Source organism: Symsagittifera roscoffensis, chromosome 9 (assembly GCF_963678635.1).
Source record: "Symsagittifera roscoffensis chromosome 9, txSymRosc1.1, whole genome shotgun sequence".
In the NCBI taxonomy this organism is placed as follows: Eukaryota; Metazoa; Xenacoelomorpha; order Acoela; family Convolutidae; genus Symsagittifera; species Symsagittifera roscoffensis.
Window position 1 is genome coordinate 23067552 of NC_087070.1, and position 27409 is coordinate 23094960.

The window sequence follows — 27409 nt, forward strand, 5'->3', positions numbered from 1 at the left end:
TGTCTGAGAATTCTTATGGCTGATAAAAACAGACATGTTTTGCTCCCGATAATACTTAGCCTTCTGAAAATATTTTTTCATTATCGTTTTTTATTGATGCTAAGCGAAGCTGTATCGGTCTATGACTTCTTTCAATCGTATCGATGTCAAACCTATTTTGCTTGGTTTCTTTCAGCTGATGAACCACAGACCTGTGTTGACCCATGATAAAATCTAGCCATCTGACGTTACTTCAGAAATTTTTCATTGTGTTCGTGGAATTGTAAATGCTTAGAGTTCTTATGGCTGATAAAAACAGAGATGTGCTTGCTCCGGATAATACATAGCCTACTCAAAGTATTTTTTCCTATCGTTTGTTTTGATTAATTCGGATCTGTGTTTACCTACGAAATTAACTTAATCATGTCGATGTCAAACTGCTCTTGCTTGATTTGTTTCAGCTGATGAAAATCAGACCTGTGTAATCCATGATGAAATCTAGCCTTCTGATTTTCTCAATTATAGTCTTTTATTTCATAAAGCCGAATATTGTTTAGAATTTGCTTGATTTCTTTCAGCTGACGAAAAACAGACCTCTGTTGAAGTATGATAAAATCTAGCCTTCTGATTTTCTCATTCTCAATTTTTTTTTGCAAACAGCCGATTTTTCTTCAGAATTTTTTGCTTACATGGAATTTCTTCTTTCAAGTTTTTTTTTGGCTGTGAAAACGGACTAAAGAATTGATAACACTTAGCCTTCTGATAGAAAATTTATTTTCGTTTTTAATGATGTTATGCGAATCTGTGTTGACCTAGGAAATTTATTCAATCGTATCGATGTCAAACTGCTCTTGCTTGATTTCTTTCAGCTGATGAACAACAGACCTGTGTTGATCCATGATAAAATCTAGCCATCTGACGTTACTTCAGAAATTTTTCATTGCGTTCCTGGAATTTAATATCTTAGAATTCTTATGGCTGATAAAAACAGACATGTGCTTGCTCCGGATAATACATAGCCTACTGTATGTATTTTTTCCTATCATTTGTTTTGATTAATTCGGATCTTTGTTTACCTACGAAATTAACTTAATCATGTCGATGTCAAACTGCTCTTGCTTGATTTGTTTCCGCTGATGAAAAACAGACCTTTGTTGAAGTATGATAAAATCTAGCCTTCTGATTTTCTCAAGCTCAATTTTTCTTTTCAAACAGCCAATTTTTCTTCAGAATTTTTTGCTTACATGGAATTTCTGCTTTGAAGTTTTTTTTGGCTGTGAAAACAGACTAAAGAATTGATAACACTTAGCCTTCTGATAAAAAAAATTTCTTTTCATTTTTAATGATGTTATGCAGATCTGTGTTGACCTAGAAAATTTATTCAATCGTATCGATGTCAAACTGCTCTTGCTTCATTTCTTTCAGCTGATGAACAACAGACCTGTGTTGACCCATGGTGAATTCTAGTCTTCTGAATTTCTCAATTTTAATCTTCCTTCTCATAAAGCCGAATATTGTTTAGAGTTTGCTTGATTTCTTTCAGCTGATGAAAAACAGACCTGTGTTGAAATATGATAAAATCTAGCCTTCTGATTTTCTCAATCTCAATCTTTTTTTCAAACAGCCGATTTTTCTTCAGAATTTTTTGCTTACATGGAATTTCTTCTTTTGAGTTTTTTTTGGCTGTGAAAACGGACTAAAGAATTGATAACACTTAGCCTTCTAATAAAAAATTTCTTTTCGTTTTTAATGATGTTATGCGGATCTGTGTTGACCTAGGAAATTTATTCAATCGTATCGATGTCAAACTGCTCTTGCTTGATTTCTTTCAGCTGATGAACAACATACCTGTGTTGAACCATGATAAAATCTAGCCGTCTCATGTTTCTTTAGAAATTTTCTTCGTATTCTTGGAATTTATTGTCTGAGAATTCTTATGGCTGATAAAAACAGACCTGTTTTGCTCCCGTTAATAATTAGCCTTCTGAAATCATTTTTTCATTATCGTTTTTTTTTATTGATGCTAAGCGAAGCTGTATCGGCCTATGAAGTTCTTTCAATCGTATCGATGTCAAACTGCTTTTGTTTGGTTTCTTTCTGCTGATGAACAACAGACCTGTGTTGACCCATGATAAAATCTAGCCATCTGACGTTACTTCAGAAATTTTTCATTGTGTTCCTGGAATTTAATTGCTTAGAATTCTTATGGCTGATAAAAACAGACATGTGCTTGCTCCGGATAATACATAGCCTACTGAAAGTATTTCTTCCTATCGTTTGTTTTGATTAATTCGGATCTGTGTTTACCTACGAAATTAACTTAATCATGTCGATGTCAAACTGCTCTTGCTTGATTTGTTTCAGGTGATGAAAATCAGACCTGTATTGATGCATGATGAAATCTAGCCTTCTGAATTTCTCAAATATAATCTTCCTTTTCGGCAAGCCGATATTGTTTAGAATTTGCTCGATTTCTTTCAGCTGATGAAAAACAGACTTGTGTTGAAGTATGATAAAATCTAGCCTTCTGATTTTCTCAATCTCAATCTTTTTTTTCAAACAGTCGATTTTTCTTCAGAATTTTTTGCTTACACGGAATTTCTTCTTTTAAGTTTTTTTTGCGGCTGTCAAAACGGACTAAAGAATTGATAACACTTAGCCTTCTGATAAAAAATTTCCTTTCGTTTTTAATGATGTTATGCGGATCTGTGTTGACCTAGTAAATTTATTCAATCGTATCGATGTCAAACTGCTCTTGCTTGATTTCTTTCAGCTGATGAACAACATACCTGTGTTGAACCATGATAAAATCTAGCCGTCTCATGTTTCTTTAGAAATTTTCTTCGTATTCTTGGAATTTATTGTCTGAGAATTCTTATGGCTGATAAAAACAGACCTGTTTTGCTCCCGTTAATAATTAGCCTTCTGAAATCATTTTTTCATTATCGTTTTTTTTTATTGATGCTAAGCGAAGCTGTATCGGCCTATGAAGTTCTTTCCATCGTATCGATGTCAAACTGCTTTTGTTTGGTTTCTTTCTGCTGATGAACAACAGACCTGTGTTGACCCATGATAAAATCTAGCCATCTGACGTTACTTCAGAAATTTTTCATTGTGTTCCTGGAATTTAATTGCTTAGAATTCTTATGGCTGATAAAAACAGACATGTGCTTGCTCCGGATAATACATAGCCTACTGAAAGTATTTCTTCCTATCGTTTGTTTTGATTAATTCGGATCTGTGTTTACCTACGAAATTAACTTAATCATGTCGATGTCAAACTGCTCTTGCTTGATTTGTTTCAGGTGATGAAAATCAGACCTGTATTGATGCATGATGAAATCTAGCCTTCTGAATTTCTCAAATATAATCTTCCTTTTCGGAAAGCCGATATTGTTTAGAATTTGCTCGATTTCTTTCAGCTGATGAAAAACAGACCTGTGTTGAAGTATGATAAAATCTAGCCTTCTGATTTTCTCAATCTCAATCTTTTTTTTCAAACAGTCGATTTTTCTTCAGAATTTTTTGCTTACACGGAACTTCTTCTTTTAAGTTTTTTTTGCGGCTGTCAAAACGGACTAAAGAATTGATAACACTTAGCCTTCTGATAAAAAATTTCCTTTCGTTTTTAATGATGTTATGCGGATCTGTGTTGACCTAGTAAATTTATTCAATCGTATCGATGTCAAACTGCTCTTGCTTGATTTCTTTCAGCTGATGAACAACAGGCCTGTGTTGATCCATGATAAAATCTAGCCATCTCATGTTTCTTTAGAAATTTTTCTTCATATTCTTGGAATTTAATGTCTGAGATTTTTTATGGCTGATAAAAACAGACCTGTTTTGCTCCCGATAATACTTAGCCTTCTGAAAATATTTTTTCATTATCGTTTTTTATTGATGCTAAGCGAAGCTGTATCGGCCTATGAAGTTCTTTCAATCGTATCGATGTCAAATTGCTTTTGTTTGGTTTCTTTCTGCTGATGAACAACAGACCTGTGTTGACCCATGATAAAATCTAGCCATCTGACGTTACTTCAGAAATTTTTCATTGTATTCCTGGAAATAAATTGCTTAGATTTCTTATGGCTGATAAAAACAGACATGTGCTTGCTCCGGATAATACATAGCCTACTGAAAGTATTTCTTCCTATCGTTTGTTTTGATTACTTGGGACCTGTGTTTACCTAGGAAATTAACTTAATCATGTCGATGTCAAATTGCTCTTGCTTGATTTGTTTCAGGTGATGAAAATCAGACCTGTATTGATCCATGATGAAATCTAGCCCTCTGAATTTCTCAATTATAATTTTCCTTTTCGTAAAGCCGAATATTGTTTAGAATTTGCTTGATTTCTTTCAGCTGATGAAAAACATACCTGTGTTGAAGTATGATAAAATCTAGCCTTCTGATTTTCTCAATCTCAATCTTTTTTTTTTTCAAACAATCGATTTTTCTTCAGAATTTTTTGCTTACACGGAATTTCTTCTTTTAAGTTTTTTTTGCGGCTGTGAAAACGGACTAAAGAATTGATAACACTTAGCCTTCTGATAAAAAATTTCTTTTCGTTTTAATGATGTTATGCGGATCTGTGTTGACATAGTAAATTTAGTCAATCGTATCGATGTCAAACTGCTCTTGCTTGATTTCTTTCAGCTGATGAACAACAGACCTGTGTTGATCCATGATAAAATCTAGCCATCTCATGTTTCTTTAGAAATTTTTCTTCATATTCTTGGAATTTAATGTCTGAGATTTTTTATGGCTGATAAAAACAGACCTGTTTTGCTCCCGATAATACTTAGCCTTCTGAAAATATTTTTTCATTATCGTTTTTTTTTTGATGCTAAGCGAAGCTGTATCGGCCAATGAAGTTCTTTCAATCGTATCGATGTCAAACTGCTTTTGCTTGGTTTCTTTCAGCTGATGAACAACAGACCTGTGTTGAGCAATGATAAAATCTAGCCATCTGACGTTACTTCAGAAATTTTTCATTGTGTTCGTGGAAGTTTAATTGCTTAGAGTTCTTATGGCTGATAAAAACAGACATGTGCTTGCTCCGGATAATACATAGCCTACTTAAAATATTTTTTCGTATCGTTTGTTTTGATTAATTCGGATCTGTGTTTACCTACGAAATTATCTTAATCTTGTCGATGTCAAACTGCTCTTGCTTGATTTATTTCAGGTGATGAAAATCAGACCTGTATTGATGCATGATGAAATCTAGCCTTCTGAATTTCTCAATTATAATCTTCCTTTTCGTAAAGCCGAATATTGTTTAGAATTTGCTTGATTTCTTTCAGCTGATGAAAAACAGACCTGTGTTGAAGTATGATAAAATCTAGCCTTCTGATTTTCTCAATCTCAATCTTTTTTTTTTCAAACAGTCGAATTTTCTTCAGAATTTTTTGCTTACACGGAATTTCTTCTTTTAAGTTTTTTTTGCGGCTGTGAAAACGGACTAAAGAATTGATAACACTTAGCCTTCTGATAAAAAATTTCTTTTCGTTTTAATGATGTTATGCGGATCTGTGTTGACATAGTAAATTTAGTCAATCGTATCGATGTCAAACTGCTCTTGCTTGATTTCTTTCAGCTGATGAACTACAGACCTGTGTTGATCCATGATAAAATCTAGCCATCTCATGTTTCTTTAGAAATTTTTCTTCATATTCTTGGAATTTAATGTCTGAGAATTTTTATGGCTGATAAAAACAGACCTGTTTTGCTCCCGATAATACTTAGCCTTCTGAAAATATTTTTTCATTATCGGTTTTTTTTGATGCTAAGCGAAGCTGTATCGGCCAATGAAGTTCTTTCAATCGTATCGATGTCAAACTGCTTTTGCTTGGTTTCTTTCAGCTGATGAACAACAGACCTGTGTTGACCAATGATAAAATCTAGCCATCTGACGTTACTTCAGAAATTTTTCATTGTGTTCGTGGAAGTTTAATTGCTTAGAGTTCTTATGGCTGATAAAAACAGACATGTGCTTGCTCCGGATAATACATAGCCTACTTAAAATATTTTTTCGTATCGTTTGTTTTGATTAATTCGGATCTGTGTTTACCTACGAAATTATCTTAATCTTGTCGATGTCAAACTGCTCTTGCTTGATTTATTTCAGGTGATGAAAATCAGACCTGTATTGATGCATGATGAAATCTAGCCTTCTGAATTTCTCAATTATAATCTTCCTTTTCGTAAAGCCGAATATTGTTTAGAATTTGCTTGATTTCTTTCAGCTGATGAAAAACAGACCTGTGTTGAAGTATGATAAAATCTAGCCTTCTGATTTTCTCAATCTCAATCTTTTTTTTTTCAAACAGTCGAATTTTCTTCAGAATTTTTTGCTTTCACGGAATTTCTTCTTTTAAGTTTTTTTGCGGCTGTGAAAACGGACTAAAGAATTGATAACACTTAGCCTTCTGATAAAAAAATTCTTTTCGTTTTAATGATGTTATGCGGATCTGTGTTGACATAGTAAATTTAGTCAATCGTATCGATGTCAAACTGCTCTTGCTTGATTTCTTTCAGCTGATGAACAACAGACCTGTGTTGATCCATGATAAAATCTAGCCATCTCATGTTTCTTTAGAAATTTTTCTTCATATTATTGGAATTTAATGTCTGAGAATTTTTATGGCTGATAAAAACAGACCTGTTTTGCTCCCGATAATACTTAGCCTTCTGAAAATATTTTTTCATTATCGTTTTTATTGATGCTAAGCGAAGCTGTATCGGCCTATGAAGTTCTTTCAATCGTATCGATGTCAAACTGCTTTGGCTTGGTTTCTTTCAGCTGATGAACAACAGACCTGTGTTGACCAATGATAAAATCTAGCCATCTGACGTTACTTCAGAAATTTTTCATTGTGTTCGTGGAAGTTTAAATGCTTAGAGTTCTTGTGGCTGATAAAAACAGACATGTGCTTCCTCCGGATAATACATAGCCTACTTAAAATATTTTTTCGTATCGTTTGTTTTGATTAAATCGGATCTGTGTTTACCTACGAAATTATCTTAATCATGTCGATGTCAAACTGCTCTTGCTTGATTTGTTTCAGCTGATAAAAATCAGACCTGTGTTAAGCCTTGATGAAATCTAGCCTTCTGAATTTCTCAATTATAATCTTCTATTTCATAAAGCCGAATATTGTTTAGAATTTGCTCTGCTCGATTTCTTTCAGCTGATGAAAAACAGACCTGTGTTGAAGTATGATAAAATCTAGCCTTCTGATTTTCTCATTCTCAATCTTTTTTTTTGCAAACCGCCAATTTTTCTGCAGAATTTTTTGCTTAAATGGAATTTCTTCTTTCAAGTTTTTTTTGGCTGTGAAAACGGACTAAAGAATTGATAACACTTAGCCTTCTGATAAAAAATTTCTTTTCGTTTTTAATGATGTTATGCGGATCTGTGTTGACCTAGGAAATTTATTCAATCGTATCAATGTCAAACTGCTCTTGCTTGAATACTTTCAGCTGATGAACAACAGACCTGTGTTGATCCATGATAAAATCTAGCCATCTCATGTGTATTTTGAAATTTTTCTTCGTTTTCTTGGAATTTAATGTCTGAGAATTCTTATGGCTGATAAAACAGACCTGTTTCGCTCCCGATAATACTTAGCCTTCTGAAAATATTTTTTCATTATCGTTTTTTATTGATGCTAAGCGAAGCTGTATCGGCCTATGAAGTTCTTTCAATCGTATCGATGTCAAACTGCTTTTGCTTGGTTTCTTTCAGCTGATGAACAACAGACCTGTGTTAATCCATTATGAAATCTAGCCTTCTGAATTTCTCAATTATAATCTTCCTTTTCATAAAGCCGAATATTGTTTAGAATTTGCTTGATTTCTTTCAGCTGATGAAAAACAGACCTGTGTTGAAGTATGATAAAATCTAGCCTTCTGATTTTCTCATTCTCAATCTTTTTTTTTTTGCAAAGAGCCGATTTTTCTTCAGAATTTTTTGCTCACATGGAATTTCTTCTTTCAAGTTTTTTTCTGGCTGTGAAAACGGACTGAAGAATTGATAACACTTAGCCTTCTGATTAAAAATTTCTTTTCGTTTTTAATGATGTTTTGCGGATCTGTGTTGACCTAGGAAATTTATTCAATCGTTTCGATGTCAAACTGCTCTTGCTTGATTTCTTTCAGCTGATGAACAACAGACCTGCGTTGACCCATGATAAAATCTAGTCATCTGACGTTACTTCAGAAATTTTTCATTGTGTTCCTGGAATTTAATTGCTTAGAATTCTTATGGCTGATAAAAACAGACATGTGCTTGCTCCGGATAATACATAGCCCACTGAAAATATTTTTTCTTTTCGTTTGTTTTGATGTAATGCGGATCTGTGTTGACCCACGAAATTAATCTAATCATGTCGATGTCAAACTGCTCTTGCTTGATTTGTTTTAGCTGATGAAAAACAGACCTTTGTTGAAGTATGATAAAATCTAGCCTTATGATTTTCTCAATCTCAATTTTTTTTTTCAAACAGCCGATTTTTCTTCAGAATTTTTTGCTTACATGGAATTTCTGCTTTGAAGTTTTTTTTGGCTGTGAAAACGGACTAAAGAATTGATAACACTTAGCCTTCTGATAAAACAAATTCTTTTCGTTTTTAATGATGTTATGCGGATCTGTGTTGACCTAGGAATTTTGTTCAATCGTATCGATGTCAAACTGCTCTTGCTTGATTTCTTTCAGCTGATGAACAACAGACCTGTGTTGACCCATGATACAATCTAGTCATCTGACGTTACTTCAGAAATTTTTCATTGTGTTCCTGGAATTTAATTGCTTAGAATTCTTATGGCTGATAAAAACAGACATGTGCTTGCTCCGGATAATACATAGCCTACTGTAATTACTTTTCCTATCGTTTGTTTTGATTATTTCGGATCTGTGTTTACCTACGAAATTAACTTTATCATGTCGATGTCAAACTGCTCTTGCTTGATTTGTTTCAGCTGATGAAAATCAGACCTGCGTTGATCCATGATGAAATCTAGCCATCTGAGTTTCTCAATTATAATCTTCCTTTTCATAAAGCCGAATATTGTTTAGAATTTGCTTGATTTTTTCAGCTGATGAAAAACAGACTTGTGTTGAAGTATGATAAAATCTAGCCATCTGATGTTTCTTTAGAAATTTTTCTTCGTATTCTTGGAATTTAATGTCTGAGAATTCTTATGGCTGATAAAACAGACCTGTTTTGCTCCCGATAATACTTAGCCTTCTGAGAATATTTTTCCTTATCTTTTTTATTGATGCTAAGCGAAGCTGTGTTGGCCTATAAAAGTTATTTAGTCGGGTCCATATCAAACTGCCCGGGCTTGATTTCTTTCAGCTGACGAAAAACAGACCTGTGTTGATCACTGATAAGACTTAGCACTCTGATAAAAAAAAATTCCTCATCGTTTGTATTGATGCTCTGCGGATCTGTGTTGACCAATAACTTTTATTTAATTGTATCAACGTCAATCTGCTCTTGCTTGATTTCTTTCAGCTGATGAAAAGCAGTTCTGTGTTGGAGTATGACAAAATTTAGCCTTCTGAATGTGTCAATCAGTCAATTTTTCAAACAGTCAATTTTTAGTCAGAATTTTTTGTTGTTTTCATGGAACATAGTTTTTTAAGTTTTTTTTGGCTGATAAAAACGGACCAAAGAATTGATAAGACTAAGCCTTTTGAAAAATTTTCTACTAATCTTGTTTGTTGATGCTAAGCGGAGCTGTGTTGGCCTATAAAGTTCATGTAATTGTGTCCATATCAATTTGCCCTGGCTTCATTTCTTTCAGCTGATGAAAACAGACCTGTGTTGATCACTGATAAGAATTATCTTTCTGATAAAAAAAAAAATTTTCCTCATCGTTTGTTTTGATGCTCTGCGTATCTGTGTTGACCTCTAGCTTTTTTATTTAATCGTATCAACGTCAATCTGCTCTTGCTTGATTTCTTTCAGCTGATGAAAAACAGTTCTGTGTTGAAGCATGACAAACTCGAGCCTTCTGAATTTGTCGATCACAAGCTTTATTTTTCCAACAGCCGTTTTTTAGTAAGAGTTTTATTTGTTCTCATGGAAATTAGATTTTTAAGCTTCTTTTGCCTGATAAAAACGGGCAAAAAAATTGATAAGACTTAGACTCCCGAAAAAATTTTCTCCTTATCGGTTTTTGTTGATGCTAAGCGGAGCTGTGTTGGCCTATAACCTTCATTTAATTGTGTCCATATCAATTTTCCCTGGCTTTATTTCTTTCAGCTGATGAAAAACAGACCTGTGATGACCCATGATAAAATCTAGCCATCTGATGTTTCTTTACAAATTTTTCGTTGTGTTCCTGGAATTTAATGTCTTAGAATTCTTTTTGCTGATAAAAAACAGACCTGTTTTGCTCCCGATAATACTTAGCCTCCTGAAAATGTTTTTCTGTATCGTTTTTATTGATTCGAAGCGGAGTATTGTTGGCCTATAAAGTTCGTTTAATTGTTTCGATGTCAAACTTCTCTGGCTTGATTTCTTTCAGCTGATATAAAACATACCTATGTTGATCACTGATAAGAGTTAGCCTTACGTTATAATTTTTTTCCTCTTCGTTTGCTTTGATGCTATGCGAATCTGTGTTGACCTATTAGTTTTATTTTATCCATCAACGTCAATCTGCTCTTGCTTGATTTCTTTCAGCTGATGAAAAACAGACCTGTGTTCAACCATGATAAAATCTAGCCATATAATATTTTTCAATCAAAATCATCCTTTTCAAACAGCCTACCTTTTTTTTGATTTTTAAAAATCACCTAGAAGTTTCGTTTTAGGAGTCAATTGACTGATAAAACAAACACGTTTTGATCACTGATATTACTTTGCCTTCTGAAAAAAAAAATTTCCTTATTGTTTTTATTGATGCTAACCGTGTTGGTCTATAATTTTCGTTTAATCGTATCAATGTCAAACTGCTCTTGCTTGATTTGTTTTAGCTGGCTGATGAAAAACATACCTGTGTTGATCACTGATAAGACTTAGCTTTCTGATAAAAAAATTTCCTCATCGTTTGTTTTCATGCTCTGCGGCTCTGAGTTTTATTTGTTCTCATGGAATTTAGTTTTTTTTAAGTTTCTTTTGCCTGATAAAAACGGGCAAAAAAATTGATAAGACTTAGACTTCCGAAAAAATTTTCTCCTTATCGGTTTTTGTTGATGCTAAGCGGAGCTGTGTTGGCCTATAACCTTCAATTAATTGTGTCCATATCAATTTTCCCTGGCTTTATTTCTTTCAGCTGATGAAAAACGGACCTGTGTTGACCCATGATAAAATCTAGCCATCTAATGTTTCTTTTGAATTTTTTCATTGTGTTCTTGGTATTTCATTTCCTATAATTCTTCTGGCTCATAGAAACAGACCTGTTTTGCTCCCGATATTACTTAGCCTTCTGAAAATATTTTTCCTTGTCGTTTTTATTGAATCCAAGCTTTTTATTGACTCCTATCTCCAAGTTAATGAAATTAATTTTATTTTGACATGATTTCTGTGTTGAATCTATTTTGGTTTTGTTTGTTTTATGTAAATCAGATCTATGTTGTCCAATGCCAATTGTAAAACTTAGTTTTCTGATGTTTCTGAATCAGACTCCTATCTCCAAGTTAATAAAATTAATTTCACTTTGACATGATTTCTGTGTTGAATCTGCTTTCGTTTTGGTTTTGTTTGTTTGATGTAAACCAGATCTATGTTGACCAATGCCAATTGTAAAACTTAGTTTTCTGATGTTTCTGAATCAGACTCCTATCTCCAAGTTAATGAAATTAATTTTATTTTGACATGATTTCTGTGTTGAATCTGTTTTTGTTTTGGTTTTTTTTGTTTGATGTAAATCAGATCTATGTCCAATGCCAATTGTAAAACTTAGTTTTCTGATGTTTCTGAATCAGACTCCTATCTCCAAGTTAATGAAATTCTTTTTATTTTGACATGAGTTCTGTGTTGTTGGAATTGTTTCGGCTGACGTGAAGCAGTTCTATTTCCACCAAAATTAAACCTAGCCTTCTGCTGGTAATTGCTCGGAATTTCCTTGTTTAAATTCATGCTGGTGTTGAGTAATGATAAATCTAAGTTTTTGATTTTGATCGTTCATATTTTGTTTGGCGCAAGCAGGGTATTTAATTTGGATTGTATGGTCGAAAAATAAACAGATCGGTATGACCAATGATGAAGCTTCTGAATTTAAACCGCCCTTTCTGAATTTGTCTTTTCGGAGTTTTGGTATAAAATCTGGTCTTCTCCAATTGCTTTCTCAGGTATTTATGACAGGAGGATTTGAATTGTGTTCGTTGATGAAAAACAGACCTGTGTTGACCAATGATAAAGTCTAGCCTTCTGATTTTTGATTTTCATTTTTTTAAGAGTCGATGAAAGTAGTTCAGACTCTTAAATATGTCGCGATGATTTTTATTGTTTTTTTTTTCAGGCTAATTTTTTTTTCGGTTTGACTTATGATTTCTTTTTAAGTTCAGTTCATTTCCATTGTCAAAAGGAAAGAAAACTCCACAATCAAACAGTGAAAGTGTAAAGGTCACAGAAACGTGATCTGATTCTAGTTTCGAAAGTGGAATTTAATTTTAAGATTTCCCAGCGAAAAAAAACTCCGTTTTTTTCAAATTCTATTAATGTTAGCAAAAAAATGTTAATCGTCAATCATAAAGTGTGCTTGAAATTCAAAGAGTTTAAATGCCATCTATTTATTGTTTGAAATTCAATATATGAGATTTTTTCAAAAAAAGTACAAGTAAGTCTGTTTTTTATTTTCTTGCGTTCCTTGACTCTTTTGCAACTGTATGTTGACTATTTTGTCTAGTACAACTGAACCTGTGTTGACCAATGAAAGTTCTTTTATTTTCTACTCGGCGGAAATGCATCCTTCGGTTGGATAGTTTTGGTTCATGAAAAAGACCTGTGTTGACCTGTGAAAATACTTTGCCTTCTGGAATAGTTAACCTTAAAATTTTAGGCATTCTTTGGTTGGGGTCAAAGCTTCGCTCATGCAAACAGATTGTTTTCGACTGCGTCGGTTCTTTTTTGACTAACTTACTATCTTTGCCTTGATAGGTTTACGGTGTTACTTTTACTGTGTTTCAGTATTTGGCGTTCCGAAGATGATCTCATTTTAATTGATTCTGTTATTCAAACGAGTGATTTGCTGGCAGTATTCGCGTCTGTCAAGTTTTCCACGCATTTCACTTTAACTGAAATTCAAGAAAGATGGGAGTCAATTTTATACGACTCAATCATCTCCAAATACGTTCACGATCGGATCAAAAAGATGCCGATTATGATTCGCAGACGAGTTTTGTCAAAGGCGATTTTTTCGGATGCTGAAGAGCAAATATTGTGTGATATTAATTCAAACAATCTTCCGTGTTTAGATGCTTTTCAAGCTGCACTTGTCAAGCACAGGAATACTTTTCATGTTTGTAGAACGGCTAAAACGTTGCGCAAGCACTGGTTATTATTAAGGAGATTTAATTTATTAGCAAATCAAGGCGTAAACAATCAAGCTAGTCACGAGAGTTTCCCAGAAGTGGAAGAAAGATTACGTGAAAAAGTAAGTGAAAATATCAACAAAGTTCAGTTCACAGATCCAGTGATTCAAAACGAAATTCAATTGGCCGAAATAAGAGCGCACGAAGAGATCAAAGCACTGGAGACTGAGTTGCCTCGGTGGCAGTTCCTGCTTGGTCAGACTACTGGAACGAAGATGTCTGATTTTGACGATTGTACATATGCTCTACTGCGCGGAAGATCTATTAGGCGAGTTAAGTTAGATGAAGTTTTGAAGGATTTCTTTTTTTTTTCAGTTATAAATAGACCTTTCTACCTTGCGCTAGCAGGGGGAATTCTGTAGCATTTTTAGAATCGTGCGAATTTTTAGAATTTTCCATTCCGTATTGATTCAAGTTAGTTTCAACAGTTTCTTAACATGAAAGGTCTTTTTTAAGATTAATGCACGTAGTGAGTACTTTTTTGTAGGTCTTGTTGTTATTTTTTGGGTTTTTTTTTCAGGAAAAAGTCTTGAAATTTGTTCACGCTCAATTTTGTTTTTTCGTGGTTTGACTTGTGATTTCTTTTAGAGTTCAGTACATGTCCATTGTTAAAAGGAAGCCAAACTCCACTATCGAACAGCAAAAGTGTTAAGTTCACAAAAAAACGTGATCGATTTCTAATTTCAAAAATGGAAATTAATTATCATATTTCCCAGCGCAATAAGAATTTAACCAATTGATCCAATTTTCTCAAACTTGGGTATTTTTAGCAAACAAAGAGTCGGTACTAGTTAACTTGTTTGGTCCCGTGACCAAACTACTTCCTAGTTTAGATGATTGGTCACGCTTATTTCCTAAAAGGAAGAACCAGCACGGGATTTGAACCTACGCCTTGGGGTTGGTCACCCGTTTTGTACCGGCAAGATTAACCAGGGCCGTTTCTACAGCAACATAGAAAATTAAAAATGCTTACTGTTAGAATTAGCCACAGAAGTACCTCGGTTTTTATTAGCATTTTGAGGGACCAAACAAGTAAACTAGTACCAAAGTGTCCGTCATAAATTGTTTGTTAGGCGAGTTAAGTTAAATGAAGTTTTGAAAGATTTCATTTTTTCAGTTGCTATAAATTCGAAAAGCTTTAAGGTCATCTATTTTTTTTCGATTTCCTTGCGTTCATTACTCTTTTCCAACTGCCAGTTGACTATGTTTTCAAAATTGAAGTTTTTTTGTGTCTTCATCTTAAATCGTTATCTTTAATCACTTTTTTGTGCTCAATTTAGATTCCTTATGCAGTCACGGGCCATATCACTTGGCAGAAACTGCAAAGACAATAGAGTAGATGTAGATCTCAGTCTAGAAGGACCCTCTCACAAGATATCCAGGGTTCAAGCTACCATCACACTTCTGCCAAGTGGGACATTCGCTTTTATGAACCAAGGAAAACGACCCGTGTTTATAGACGGAAAAGTGGTATTGCCAGGGAATCGAAAAAGGCTGCAGGATAATAGTGTGATTATCATATGCAAAGTGGCTTTGCTATTTTTAGCCAACAACTTGCTCTCTACTCAGATGAAAGAGAAGTTTAACGAGGAAGTTATAAAAACTAGCAGAAGTGGTTATGCTAATACCAAAAAACCTGCTAGTTATAATAGTAATAATGCAATAAATAGTCACCACGAGAACAGTCGTAATAGTAACGACGCCGCTCGAGGTCAGTAAATGATTGATTTGAAAAACCGAAGACTGGTCGGTCGATCGATGAATCATGTAATTTGAGGTATTATATAATAATTGTGTCGTAGTTTTTGAGTTGGTTTGATTATTTGTTTAGACGCACAGGTAAATTCAACATTTGCTGACGATGTTTTAAATTTAATTGTATGACGAGCGAGCTCGACGTGATTTTAGAATTGATTTGACACAAATAAGAGATGACCTTAGCTTTTCAAATAAATGACCGAGTAACCATCGTGTATTAATTTTTAAAATACCTTTAAGTATTTGTCAGTGTTTTAATTTCAGTTTAAAATATACGAAAGAAAGATTTTGAATCTCTAGATATAAATTGCTATTTTGTTACTTCGAAATCTGTGTTTCAGAAACCATGCTTTGAAACTGTGAAGTAACTGGTCGCTCTGATTTTGATCAGCTGTTCCATTCGAGTTTCGATCCACTATTCTATCGTTTTCTTTCCTGATTTCTATTTACGACAGAAAAATTAATTATCTGACTCAAATTTGCAACCAATGTAGTACACCTGCTCATTGCATTGCCACTTTATGCTTTTCTGGTATTCGGTGTTCCTGACTGACACCTATTTACTTTTTCTTTGTTAATATTTTCTCAATTCAAATATCTTTTCCACTTTCTATCACTTGTTATTTGACGGGGCGATTGTTTTAAGAAACATTACACCTAATTAATCGGTACACTACCTTTATCATTATCGTCTCCTTCCTTTCATTTGTTTGATCAGTGGTTTAAATTTTATACTTCTTAAACGTCCTCTAACTGCAAGTAGAGATGGGGCTGGTGTTGGGCACGTGTTGTGCCGCCCAGTTGGCTTGTTGCGTGGGCTCCTCCATCTGTTCCTGCTGCTGTTCCTGTCTCCCATCTGTGAAGGCCTCCACCTCAACTAGACTCATGTATGCCACCATGCTCTCCCTCATCGCTCTCCTCTCTATGATCCTACTCAGCACACCTGTGGAAGAGTGGCTCGAAAAGGTAAATCCCGTTTCCCATTCCATTTTTGGGTATTTTCCGTTAAACGGCCCAAAATAACCAAATTAGTATTTGCATTCGCTCGATTTGTTTTTCAACCAATCAGATTCGAGGATTATTATCTAAATTTGAGACCATAATGCTCTATTGGAAATTTTTTCAACCTATCAGATTCGAGCATTCTGATTAAGAGTAATGAACGTAGCTAAGACTTTTCATAGGTCTTGCTGATTTTTTTTTGTTTTTTTGTTTTCAGGAAAAAGTCTTAAAATATTCATGCACTTAGATATAATGCACTTATTGAGTTCGATTGAAACTCATCTGCTGAAAGTGACGTGAATAGCACTCTCCAAATACGAACGTGAAATGGCGCGAATAAATGTGAAAGATTTCTTGTTTCTAAAGTGGAATTTATTTTTAAGATTTCCCAGCGGAATAAAAACTTTACCTATTGATCCCGTTTTCTCAAGTTGGGTTCATTTTTTCAAAAAAGCGCCAATCATAAATTGTCCTAGAAGTTCAAAGAGCTTAAAAGGCATCTATTTTTTTTTGAAATTCGAAAGTTGAGATTTTTCAAGAAAGTCGGTGTTTTTTAATGTTTACTAGCGTTCATTTCTCTTTTCCAAGCTTTGATTGGCTATGTTTTAAACTTTGAGATCATCAAAAAAAATCATTTTTGGACCGTTTAACAGAAAAGACATATTTTAGTTAGTACTGACGGAAACTTTGGTTATGATTGGGTATTCTCATGATGGAGGGACGGAATAATAGAAAACTTTCAACCAATCAGAATTGTTAGATTGTTCTAAACGAATTGTGCACAAAACGGAAGTCATTATGAACAGAAAATGACAATTCGTGCAGATATACCAAAAAAAAAATCATTTTTTCAAATGTGTTTTAGGGTTTTTCCAATACCCGACTGCGATTTTACAATATTTGAAAGTTAATGTATCTGCTCATGTTCTAACTGGTCAATATTTATTTTAATGGCCTGGTTTTATTTGCTTTCTTTGAGATATTCGCAATTTCTTTCAGATTTTTGACTGCTCAATTCTGATTGGCTGAAATTATCTGAAAACAAATTTCTAACATTCGGGCCGTCCATCATGAGGGACGCCGTCGTTTTGATTTTGTGGTCAAAATAGTCTTATGAGTTTTTTCTGTTCTATTCTGTTTTCTTTTTCAAAACTTCCATTGATTTTCATTTATCTGCGTTTTGAGCTTGTGCGGTTGATATTTCTCAGATATACGATTGTGAATTGTGTGTAGCGAATAGTAGAATGGTGTGTCGTAATGTCCATTCAAAAACTGTTCTCGTCTTAATAGCTGTCGTCTGAATTGTCAGACACCGTTTTTTTCTGTTTAGATAGCGTTGTATTATGACTTCTGTGAGGAAACACAAGTGCAGGAGGGGTCTCTGTGCAGACGAGTATTAGGATACTCTGCAGTGTACCATGTCTGTCTAGCAGGCACTCTATTCTTCCTATTTCTATCAGTACTCACTCTCTGTGCCAAGTCCAGTGCAGATCCAAGGGTCAAATTTGACAGGGGGTGAGATTGTTTCCCATTCTATCAATATATGTGGATGGCAATGTTGGAAAAATGGAACATTTTCTTGTAGTGAATTTTTGAATAAAGAACAAATTGTAAATTGGTCTGAACTGTTAACTTCATAAATTGCATCGTATTATTCCGCACTCAGTCATTATAATAGCAGGCTAACTACATGAAAATGGACAATTTGCCCGGTATGGTAACTGATAGTAACTGAAAACCCGGGTTAGTAACTGTAGTATAAAAGTTTTAACATGAAATCTACATATTCAACGGCTTGAAAAGTTAAACCTGGTTGTTATAAAATTAAAGACTGAGAATACGACCTATGTTATCTCAACATTTAAATTGCTGAGAAGATGTTACAGAGAAAGAAGTCATATTCAATCAAAAAAGAACTAGCAATATTGTCAACTTATTGTTTCCTATTTCACTGTGCTGCTTTGTTTCAGCTTCTGGCTGTGGAAGTTCCTCTTGCTCATTCTGCTGATTGTGGGCGTGTTTTTCATCCCCACCACAAAAGCATTCTACACTAGTAAGGTCCCATAACCTCAATACTAAAACACTATTAGGTCAAAAGATAAACGATGTGCTGCTTCTGTGATAGCAAAAAACATGTAAGAGACATTGCGAATAATCTCGAAAAGTCAATCCGAACACCAAATCAAGTTTTTTGGTTTGTCATACTAGGAACACTATATAAGGTAAATGGAACTTAGCTCGGCTAATAATATTACCAGTGATAAATTCAGCTAAATAAGTTGTATTCGTTTGGAAAAAAACGTATATGAAGATCAGATTCGATGGTTGAGCGAGAAATGTATCTTTTCAGCTATGTACGTTGGGGGTCTGATCGGGGGCTTCTTGTTCATCCTCGTCCAGATAATCATGCTCATCGACTTCGCCCACTCATGGAACGAATCATGGTATGCGTGATTATTTTCTGTATAACAACTCCTAAAAAGTGTGGTCAAAAAGAGTCAGCTTCTTTTTGTTTTTAATGCTTGTTTAGCAACAGCGGGTTTCACAGTAGTCTTAACTCCAGAGCTGACTTGCTAAGTGCCAATGAATAAAGTGAAAACCTTTTCTTAGATCATGATGTTTTTTTCTGTATTCTTACGGGAAAAATGTTTAAAAAATACTAGGTGCAGAAGTGTGTTCATACTTCCTAATGCATTCATGTATATATGCAATGTCTGACTTCAATTAGATTTCATTTGCGAACTGGAAGGCAAACTACACTCTGCTTAAACAAAATGGTAAAAAGCGCAAAAAAAGACATGATCCGCTCTGAGTTTCGAAAATGGATTTTTGTTTTCAGAATTTCCAGCGGAATAAAAAACTATCATAAATTTTCTGTAATTGGCCTAACGTTATTTTAAAAAAAAACGTCAACCATAAAATATCCCTGAAACTCAGAGCTTTAACTTTATATAGTTTTTTCTCTGAAATTTCAAATTGAAAAAAAGTTCGAAAATAATTGAATCATTTTTTATTGATTTCCTTAATTTTCATTGACTTTTCGAACTGTCTGTTGTGTATTTTCGACTTTTTAGGTGAACATCAAATATCGAACCAATCATATCGAAATCAAACCAAAATTCGAATTTCCCAACACTGTAGTTGGGTACTGCAAGAGTACTCTGAGGATTTGCAAATGCGACTGCTCAATTGCTTTTAATTTCCGAGATTTGACGTTTCTTAGTTCATTTTAGTTTTTTTTTTCAAAGAACTTAAGTATAATTTCACATAACTTGATAAAAACTTTGCAAATTTTGTAAATACGAACCCTGTAATTGGGTGCTGTCAGAGTACACTCAAAGGATGCAGATCTTGTTTCCAATATATGCGGTTTTTTTTATTGTTAGAAATTCGAAGCACCTGAGGTGCGTTGCGCGCTAGTGCAAATTGATTTCAAATTTCTTTGCGTTTCCGGAACACTTAGCCTGTGGGCAGCGAATACGCCTGGAATGAGTCGAAATTGACAGGACCTATTTTTTTCAAACGGGAAATATTCCGTTTAGAAAAAAAATTGTTGGATTTTGTTAAATACCTTATGTTTTGATTTACTTCAGCTATTTGTAATTTCTTGACTTCGTATATTTTTCTTTTTGTTTTTCTTTAGCTAAAAACTTCATTCTGCCCAAATGATTTTGGTTTATATTTTATCGGCTAAGTGAACTATTTATGAGTCGTTTTAAGGTAAACAAATTTTTTATGCTTTGTATGGCACAAACTGGAAAAATTTTATAGAAATAATAGCTTAAGTTTTTCATTGCAATATTTTTTTGGCTTTTTTTTCACTGGATGATAGGTTTTGGGCTCAAATTATATCGGTTTAATGGCATCATGTGGCGTTTTTTGACGAGCAAAAAAAAATTGTATGTTCGTGTGTGTCTTTGTGACCTTGTTAACACCTGGTAAATTTTCTTCCGATTTGAATTTCACACTCTATTGTCCTGGCACGTTTTTGTTTCAAAATTAGCCTAATTCGTTTAGCTTTTCTGACTTTTTCGATTTTTTTGTACATTTTTTTCCGAATTAGGGGCTTTCTGGTTTTGTATTGCAGGTGCTTCTGTGTTAGAATTTACTTTACTTTTATAGTCGTGGAATAACATCTTTCTTTTTCTTTCTTTCTTTCTTTCTTTCTGTTTTTCTTTCTGTCTTTCGTCCTTTCTTTCGTTCTTTCTTTCTTTCTTTAGTTTTACACTTTATGCGAAATTGTTGATGCCTATTTTTCTGAATATGAACACCTATGGGCTCTTTTATGATCTCCAGTTTCATTATTGATTCACAGTTAGTGGCTTGTGGAGTACCTCTATGACCTAAAAGAGCGACTAGCAATTGCAGAACAGAGTGCAATATAAAATCCCTCTTACAGTAAACGATGGGTTTTATGCTTTTGTTCACTTTCAGGGTGGGCAATATGGAAGACAGTGACAACAAGTGCTGGCTAGTGATGCTCATCACATCCATGTTGTTCATGTTCACCTCCTCCCTCCTAGGGGTCGTGCTCCTCTTCATCTACTACACTAACTCAGACTGCTTGGATAATATAGTGCTCATTGTGCTTCTGGTGCTGCTCTGTGTCATCATCTCAGTCCTGTCAATAATCCCCAAAGTACAAGAAGGTCAGGATCTACTTAAGTTTTACATATGCAATTCTTTTTGATTATGATATCTCAAGCCATTTACGATAGAATAAGCAACAGAAACTGGCAATTGACTAAACTAGTCAAAATTAACGATTAAACTATTTCGATAAAAAAGCGCTATCTCAGCTGGAGAGATGGCTAATAAAGAAAAATAATGTTTGCCAGAAGATCTGAAAATTAACTCTGTTAACTAAGTCTTATTTGAATAAGCAATGATTTTGCTACCTTTTTTCTCTATGAAAGGCATCTAAATTTAAGCGGAGCTTAGCCCTTGTGGCTCATTTTTTGATAAGGCGCCATTACAAAATGTATGAATTTTTTTGTATTCTGATGGTGTTTTAGAGAATCCGCGGAGTGGTCTGTTGCAGGCGTCTGTGACTAGTCTGTTCGCAGTGGGTCTCACCTGGATGGCCCTCTCCTCAGACCCCAGAGACCAGTGCAACCCCACGGGGGAGGGGGCTCAGTGGGTCAGCATTGTAGTCGCTCTCTTCGTCGCTAACTTCACTGTACTCATCGCCACGTGAGAATCATCAGTATTTGCAACAAAGTTATGATCAAACATGATTAAGAATTGATACATATAAAACAAATGTTCATTGTAAAAAAACATTGAAGGTTTCATTGTAAATTTACGAGAAGTCAGAGATTCAGTTTGAACAAGGATAGAAGTGAAGTTAAACTTTAATTGAAACTGAACGGATCAATTGAACAGTGGAACGATTTCGTACTTAGACGTTTGTTATGCAAAAACATGGGCGTTTTTTACCTATTTATTTTAAGCTACGGCTCCAATCAAAAGAAATCAAAGTTTGCTGAAAAAATAGTTTATCTTTGTGGAATCTGAGCCTTGTTTTTCAGTCGTACTTCAAACAAAGACGAAGACAGCTCATCCAACTACGCTGCAGGTTAGATAAAAATTTCTTTTGAAGAGCGCCATTGAAGAGATTGATGCCTTTTTTCTTTTGAAAGAAATTGATCCTAAGCTTTTTTGGAAGCGCCACTGAAGAAATTGATGCCTTTTTGAAGACTTTCGATAAATAAATTAAAGTTCATGCTTTTTTCATTTAAACTGGTCAAAACTAAGCTTTAATATACCAAATGAGATTCGAATTCCGATCGAAGTGTTCAACTTTTGTTCGGTTTTTGGTTTGTAATTACTCTAATAGTTAAGGTCGTAACGATAATCATGTGTGCGGAGTGCGGTCTGTATTTAGACAACCTCGTATTCATACTCGTCAGTATTTAGACAAATACTGTATGAACCAATCAGAATCGAGATAAGACATAAATAATCCAAAATAAATAATAATTATTTATTAATTTCTTCCTTGTCTCGATTCTGATTGGTTAATACAGTAATTGTCTAAATACTAACGTGTCTGAATACGCGGTTGTCTAAACACTGCTACGTAACCCTTGTGTGCCTGTTATTAGCTTGTGCAAAATTATTCATTTCGTTGTTTATTCATTTGAAGAACATTTTGCCACTAATTTACAAACAGTTTTTAAGATCACAATTTATTCCGACCACTTCGCGAAGGGTAAAAAACCATGACGTAGGGTGTCTTTTTCTGACTGAGTTTGACTGCCCAACAAAAGCTCGTAAGTGTGTTATCATGTTAAAGCCCCATTGGTGGCGATGCCAAAAAATCAAAGCAATTGCCTCAGTGTCGAAAATTTTTTGCCTCAGTGTCGAGCAACATTAGTCAACTTAATAGCGCCTCTTTTCTTCTTTCAGAAAAAAAAGTGAAACAAAAAAATCAATAAGTGAAATTCTTTGACTATTATTCATTGTTTTTTTTTGCAAAAATAAATGTGGTCGAAAATTTCAGGTACAACAGAATGGGTCGAGTGATATATCATATTATAGCATTTTCAATCGATCGATAATGAAAAAATTCAAAAATTGCGGTCAAAGTTGAGAAAAATAATTTTTGCTTTGCAGTCTAATTTCGAACAAGTAAAGCTAAACGATTTAGATCAAAATTGGTAATTTTAACCGGAAAACTTTAGTTTGAATCCTGTAAAACAAGTTTTTAAAGATTTACATAGCGCTTCTTTGTCAAAAGAAACTTTTCTAAAAAAGGCCAAAAAGCAACAACGTTGTCAACTAGGACCTCCTAGACACACATCCTAATAGGCCGGACCCCGAACACTCATTTACATCTCGAAAACGTAAAATTGCACTTTATGTAAACTTTTCTAAAAAATGCCAAAAAGCAACAACGTTGTCAACTAGGACCTTCTAGACACACATCCTAATAGGCCGGACCCCGAACACTCATTTACATCTCGAAAATGTAAAATTGCACTTTATGTAAACTTTTCTTAAAAATGCCAAAAAGCAACAACGTTGTCAACTAGGACCTTCTAGACACACATCCTAATAGGCCGGACCCCGAACACTCATTTACATCTCGAAAATGTAAAGTTGCACTTTATGTAAACTTTTCTAAAAAATGCCAAAAAGCAACAACGTTGTCAACTAGGACCTTCTAGACACACATCCTAATAGGCCGGACCCCGAACACTCATTTACATCTCGAAAATGTAAAATTGCACTTTATGTAAACTTTTCTAAAAATGCCAAAAAGCAACAACGTTGTCAACTAGGACCTTCTAGACACACATCCTAATAGGCCGGACCCCGAACACTCATTTACATCTCGAAAATGTAAAATTGCACTTTATGTAAACTTTTCTAAAAAAAAATGCCAAAAAGCAACAACATTGTCAACTAGGACCTTCTAGACACACATCCTAATAGGCCGGACCCCGAACACTCATTTACATCTCGAAAATGTAAAATTGCAAATAAATTGAATAAATTCCACGACTAAGTGAAAAATACTTTTTGGGTCTAGTTTTCTGGAACTAGGGTTGACTGTCTCGAAAGAAGTCAAAGATGAAAATTTGAACATATATATATTATGATATATAAAACTAAAGTTGTTTTCAGGCTATGCACGCTACAAAACTGTAAAAGTAATTATAGTTTAACATTTAAAGAGCACCAGCTTGAGCGGATACTGAAGGCTATTCATCCTGTCTAAAGTGCCGCGAACGAATGAGAAGCATATTTTTGTCAATTTTTATTTGAAATGTGAAAATAAATTTTTCTGATATTTTGAATTAAAAGAATATCTGATCATAATAAAGAACCCAAAAAAAAGAGGAAATAAAAATGCAATGCTTAAAACAAAAACTTTTTTCAAGAAGAACATCAAAAGTAAATAAATTTTTCTAAATATAAACTGATTTATTAAGTATCGATATCCTTCCAACCGTCTCTTGTCTCTTGATTATATGCGTCTATGTTCTACAGGTAATCAGAGCTACGGAACTCTTAGTGGTAACGGTAAGCTAACCTTATTGAAAAGGCTGTTTAGTTTGACGATAGTTTCGTAAAAACCTAGGGAAAAACTTTGTTTACACAGGCAAAGCTCCTATACGGCACAAACTTGCAAATTGAAGAATTTGGTGCCTAGTTAATAAAAGTTTCTTTTAATCTTCTGTAAAAAACAAGTTGTGTGAGATACTCTAAGTTAATTTTCATCGGCTTGATATACATACTTGTTTGCATAGTTTCATCTCTCAAAACTGATAGTTTCGATTAAAATGGAAAGTTAAGCGAAAAACAAGGGTAGGCGGATGCGTTGCAAGTAGTGAAGAATGTTCCGACCTGAGTGAAGAAAAATCAAATATGAAAATATTTTCAAAAATTGAAAAAAGTCAAAAATGTTATTTTGTACCCAGAAAAGGCTATTGAAATAGGCAAAAGAATGCTAGACTTACTGATTAATGTATTAAAGATCTAGTAGAATTAAATTTGGAATCAGCTTCTAACTCTTGTCAAATTTAGTCTGGGAATCGAAAAATTTCAAGTTTTGCTGGGCTGTGGGACAATTTTAAAATTTGTTCAGAACCCCAATCACGACCAATTTGGCTCTTATATGATTCCTCACTTGACATCTCACGAGATTCCCTCAGGGTAGTCAAAATTTGCAGAAATGGTGGTCGGAACAATTACAATCTTCGAGAGTTCCGACGTTATTGTCTATAATGTCTATAATGACCTGGTTGCTGGGTTGTTTGAACTGTTGAAAATGTTTTCTCAGTTATTAAAACAAAATTTGTGTAACCCTAGTTTGAAGTTAAAAAAAAACATTGTTTTATTCTGTTATACTTTTGAAAGTTTGTTTTTTGAAAAAAGGTATGCAGTTTTGCGAGAAAAAGCTTAAAAAGACAATAAAAAAAAGAATATAAACTATTGTTTATTCGTGCTTTTTGTTTCGAACACTGAACGTGGGGAATTATTTTGGTCACCTGAGCTTTTTGGTCACGTCAGATAAACATCATACGAATCTAATTGAATTGTCATATTACAGCTTTTTCCGAAAAGAAATACGATAGGCAGTATAAAACTTATTGAATTTAAAGGTCTTATCTGATGTTTTTAGTCAATCCGAAAATATATTTTCTCCTTGCATAAAGTAACAGTTATCTCTGCTATCCTTGTTCAGTCGCATTGCTTCACATCAGCTGTCAGTTGGTTAATTTGACCTTTTCATTGTGCTTCTCAGGGTCTATTACTTGCTTTAATTTTTCTGGGTAAGAGTCTTTTATTTTAAGAGCTCGAAAAGGCATGCGTGATGCCCAGCTTCTGTTATAGGAGGCGATGATGACGAGCGGGGTGGACAGGCAGTAGTGGACGACGAGGAAGATGAAGTGAGTTACAGTCACTCTCTCTTCCATCTAGCAATGGCTGCCGCTTGTCTCTACATCATGATGACACTCACATACTGGTTCAGGTGAGACGACTTACCACTCATGAGGCCTTTCTGTTTTTTTTATACGCGCGCGATTTGAGGCAATTTGTTAAGTGGATAAAACGCCTGTCTTTCAGTCAAAAAGTTGACAGCTTGAGCGATGTTTACACGAAACTTGATGGCTAAGCAATTCTTCCATGCCTAGAAAATCAATTAAAAAATGCGAATTGAGTAACTGGACGTTCTTGATTTTATTGCGTGCATTTTTTCAGTTTTGTTCGTATGCAATAATCGCTTTTCATTCAAGCATCGAGTATAGGTCGTGGTGGGGCTCAAACTAACGACCTTTTCAACGAGTAGCAAGAGTGTTAGACACTTCACATGAAGCTTTTAAATTTCATGAAATTGATATGCAACTCAATAAGTTTCCGTGAAATCATCACTGATGACAAATTGTGATAAAAGTGAAGATGAATGTAAAAATGTTTCAGCCCTATGAAGGTTGACAACTCCATGACGGACTCGGACTTTGCGGACTCCTCTGTGTCGAAATGGGTCAAAATCAGCAGCTCATGGGTCTGTTTTGCCACATACATCTGGGTACTATTCGCACCCATCGTTCTCTCAGACAGGGAGTTCTGAAAGGAGGAAGAGAGAAGAGACAACAAGAACAGAAATAACAATCAAAACTAACAACACCAGAAAGAGCACAATCTAGAAAACTGACTTAAACTTCAGACGAAGAAGAACCATAGTTGAGTGATTGGAAATCAAAAAAGAATCGAAAAGTGGCGGCCTTGGATTGTTTCTGTAGACAAGAGATTGATCTTTTTTCAAGTAATTGAATTTCTAAATTGGGCAAAGTGACTTGATTTGTTTTTTTTTTCCATTATCTTTTCCTTAACAACAGAAATGCTCCTCTGTTATGCGATCCACGGAATTGCAGGGAATATAAACCCTCATTAGTTCTTGCATAAAGGACATCGCATTTTCAAAAATTGATTAGTTAAGGCATCAATAGCTGTTTTGAATTGGGTAGCATACAATTGTAATTAAGGCACTGGTTATTTGATCGAAAGCAAACTCTTTTGGTATCATATAAAAACTATCATTCCTATCGTGTGAAGTATCAAACGAATTATGAATTTCTTTTTCACAGAAAATGTAAAGCTAATTTATGAAATCAAGCTTATAATTAAATGCCAGTGTCAATGAACGTAGTGTTTTTTTTTTTCATTTTTTATTTGGGGAAAAAGTTTTAAATGTTTATCACACTCACGACTTCATGTTTGATTTAGTTTAAAAGTTCAATTCGAAATTCATTTGCTAATAGGAAGATAAGTTGCGCTCTCGAAGTACAAAAGCAAATGACGCAAAACGGCATGAATGACTCTCATTTCTTCAAAAAAAGGATTTTTTTTTTCAAAATTTCCAAGTCTCCTTAATTTTATTGACACTTTTCCAACTGCCTGTTGGCTGTTTTGTTAGTTCGCTGTAAAATCTAGAATGCAGTTAATTTAAGTATTTAGATGTTTCTTTTTTAAATCGAGAATTCTTAATACTTCAAGTAACCCAAATTTAACTAAGGTGTTCAACTTGGATGAATGTTGGATGAAAGTAATCATTGAAGAGCTTTCAGAACGGTAATTTGGAGAGCAAGGCTGCTTGCGAAAGCTCCA

At 34.3% G+C, this 27409-nt stretch overlaps 1 protein-coding gene across 2 annotated transcripts; it reads left to right on the forward strand.

Annotated features, from left to right (window-relative positions):
- The first annotated feature begins 15542 nt into the window (after positions 1 to 15542).
- LOC134853914 (probable serine incorporator) lies at positions 15543 to 27154 on the forward strand. 2 transcript variants are annotated; one of them, XM_063869880.1, is made up of 10 exons: positions 15543 to 16252; positions 17619 to 17803; positions 18259 to 18341; positions 18639 to 18732; positions 20723 to 20937; positions 21304 to 21481; positions 21820 to 21866; positions 24287 to 24319; positions 25634 to 25772; positions 26222 to 27154. In XM_063869880.1, exons 1-10 carry the CDS (start codon positions 16052 to 16054, stop codon positions 26370 to 26372), a joined length of 1326 nt encoding a protein of 441 aa, XP_063725950.1. In that variant the 5' UTR covers positions 15543 to 16051; the 3' UTR covers positions 26373 to 27154. The 2 variants fall into 2 exon arrangements, with proteins under 2 accessions (XP_063725950.1, XP_063725951.1); XM_063869881.1 differs by lacking the exon at positions 24287 to 24319 and having other exon boundaries at positions 26222 to 27151.
- Positions 27155 to 27409: the final 255 nt, after the last annotated feature.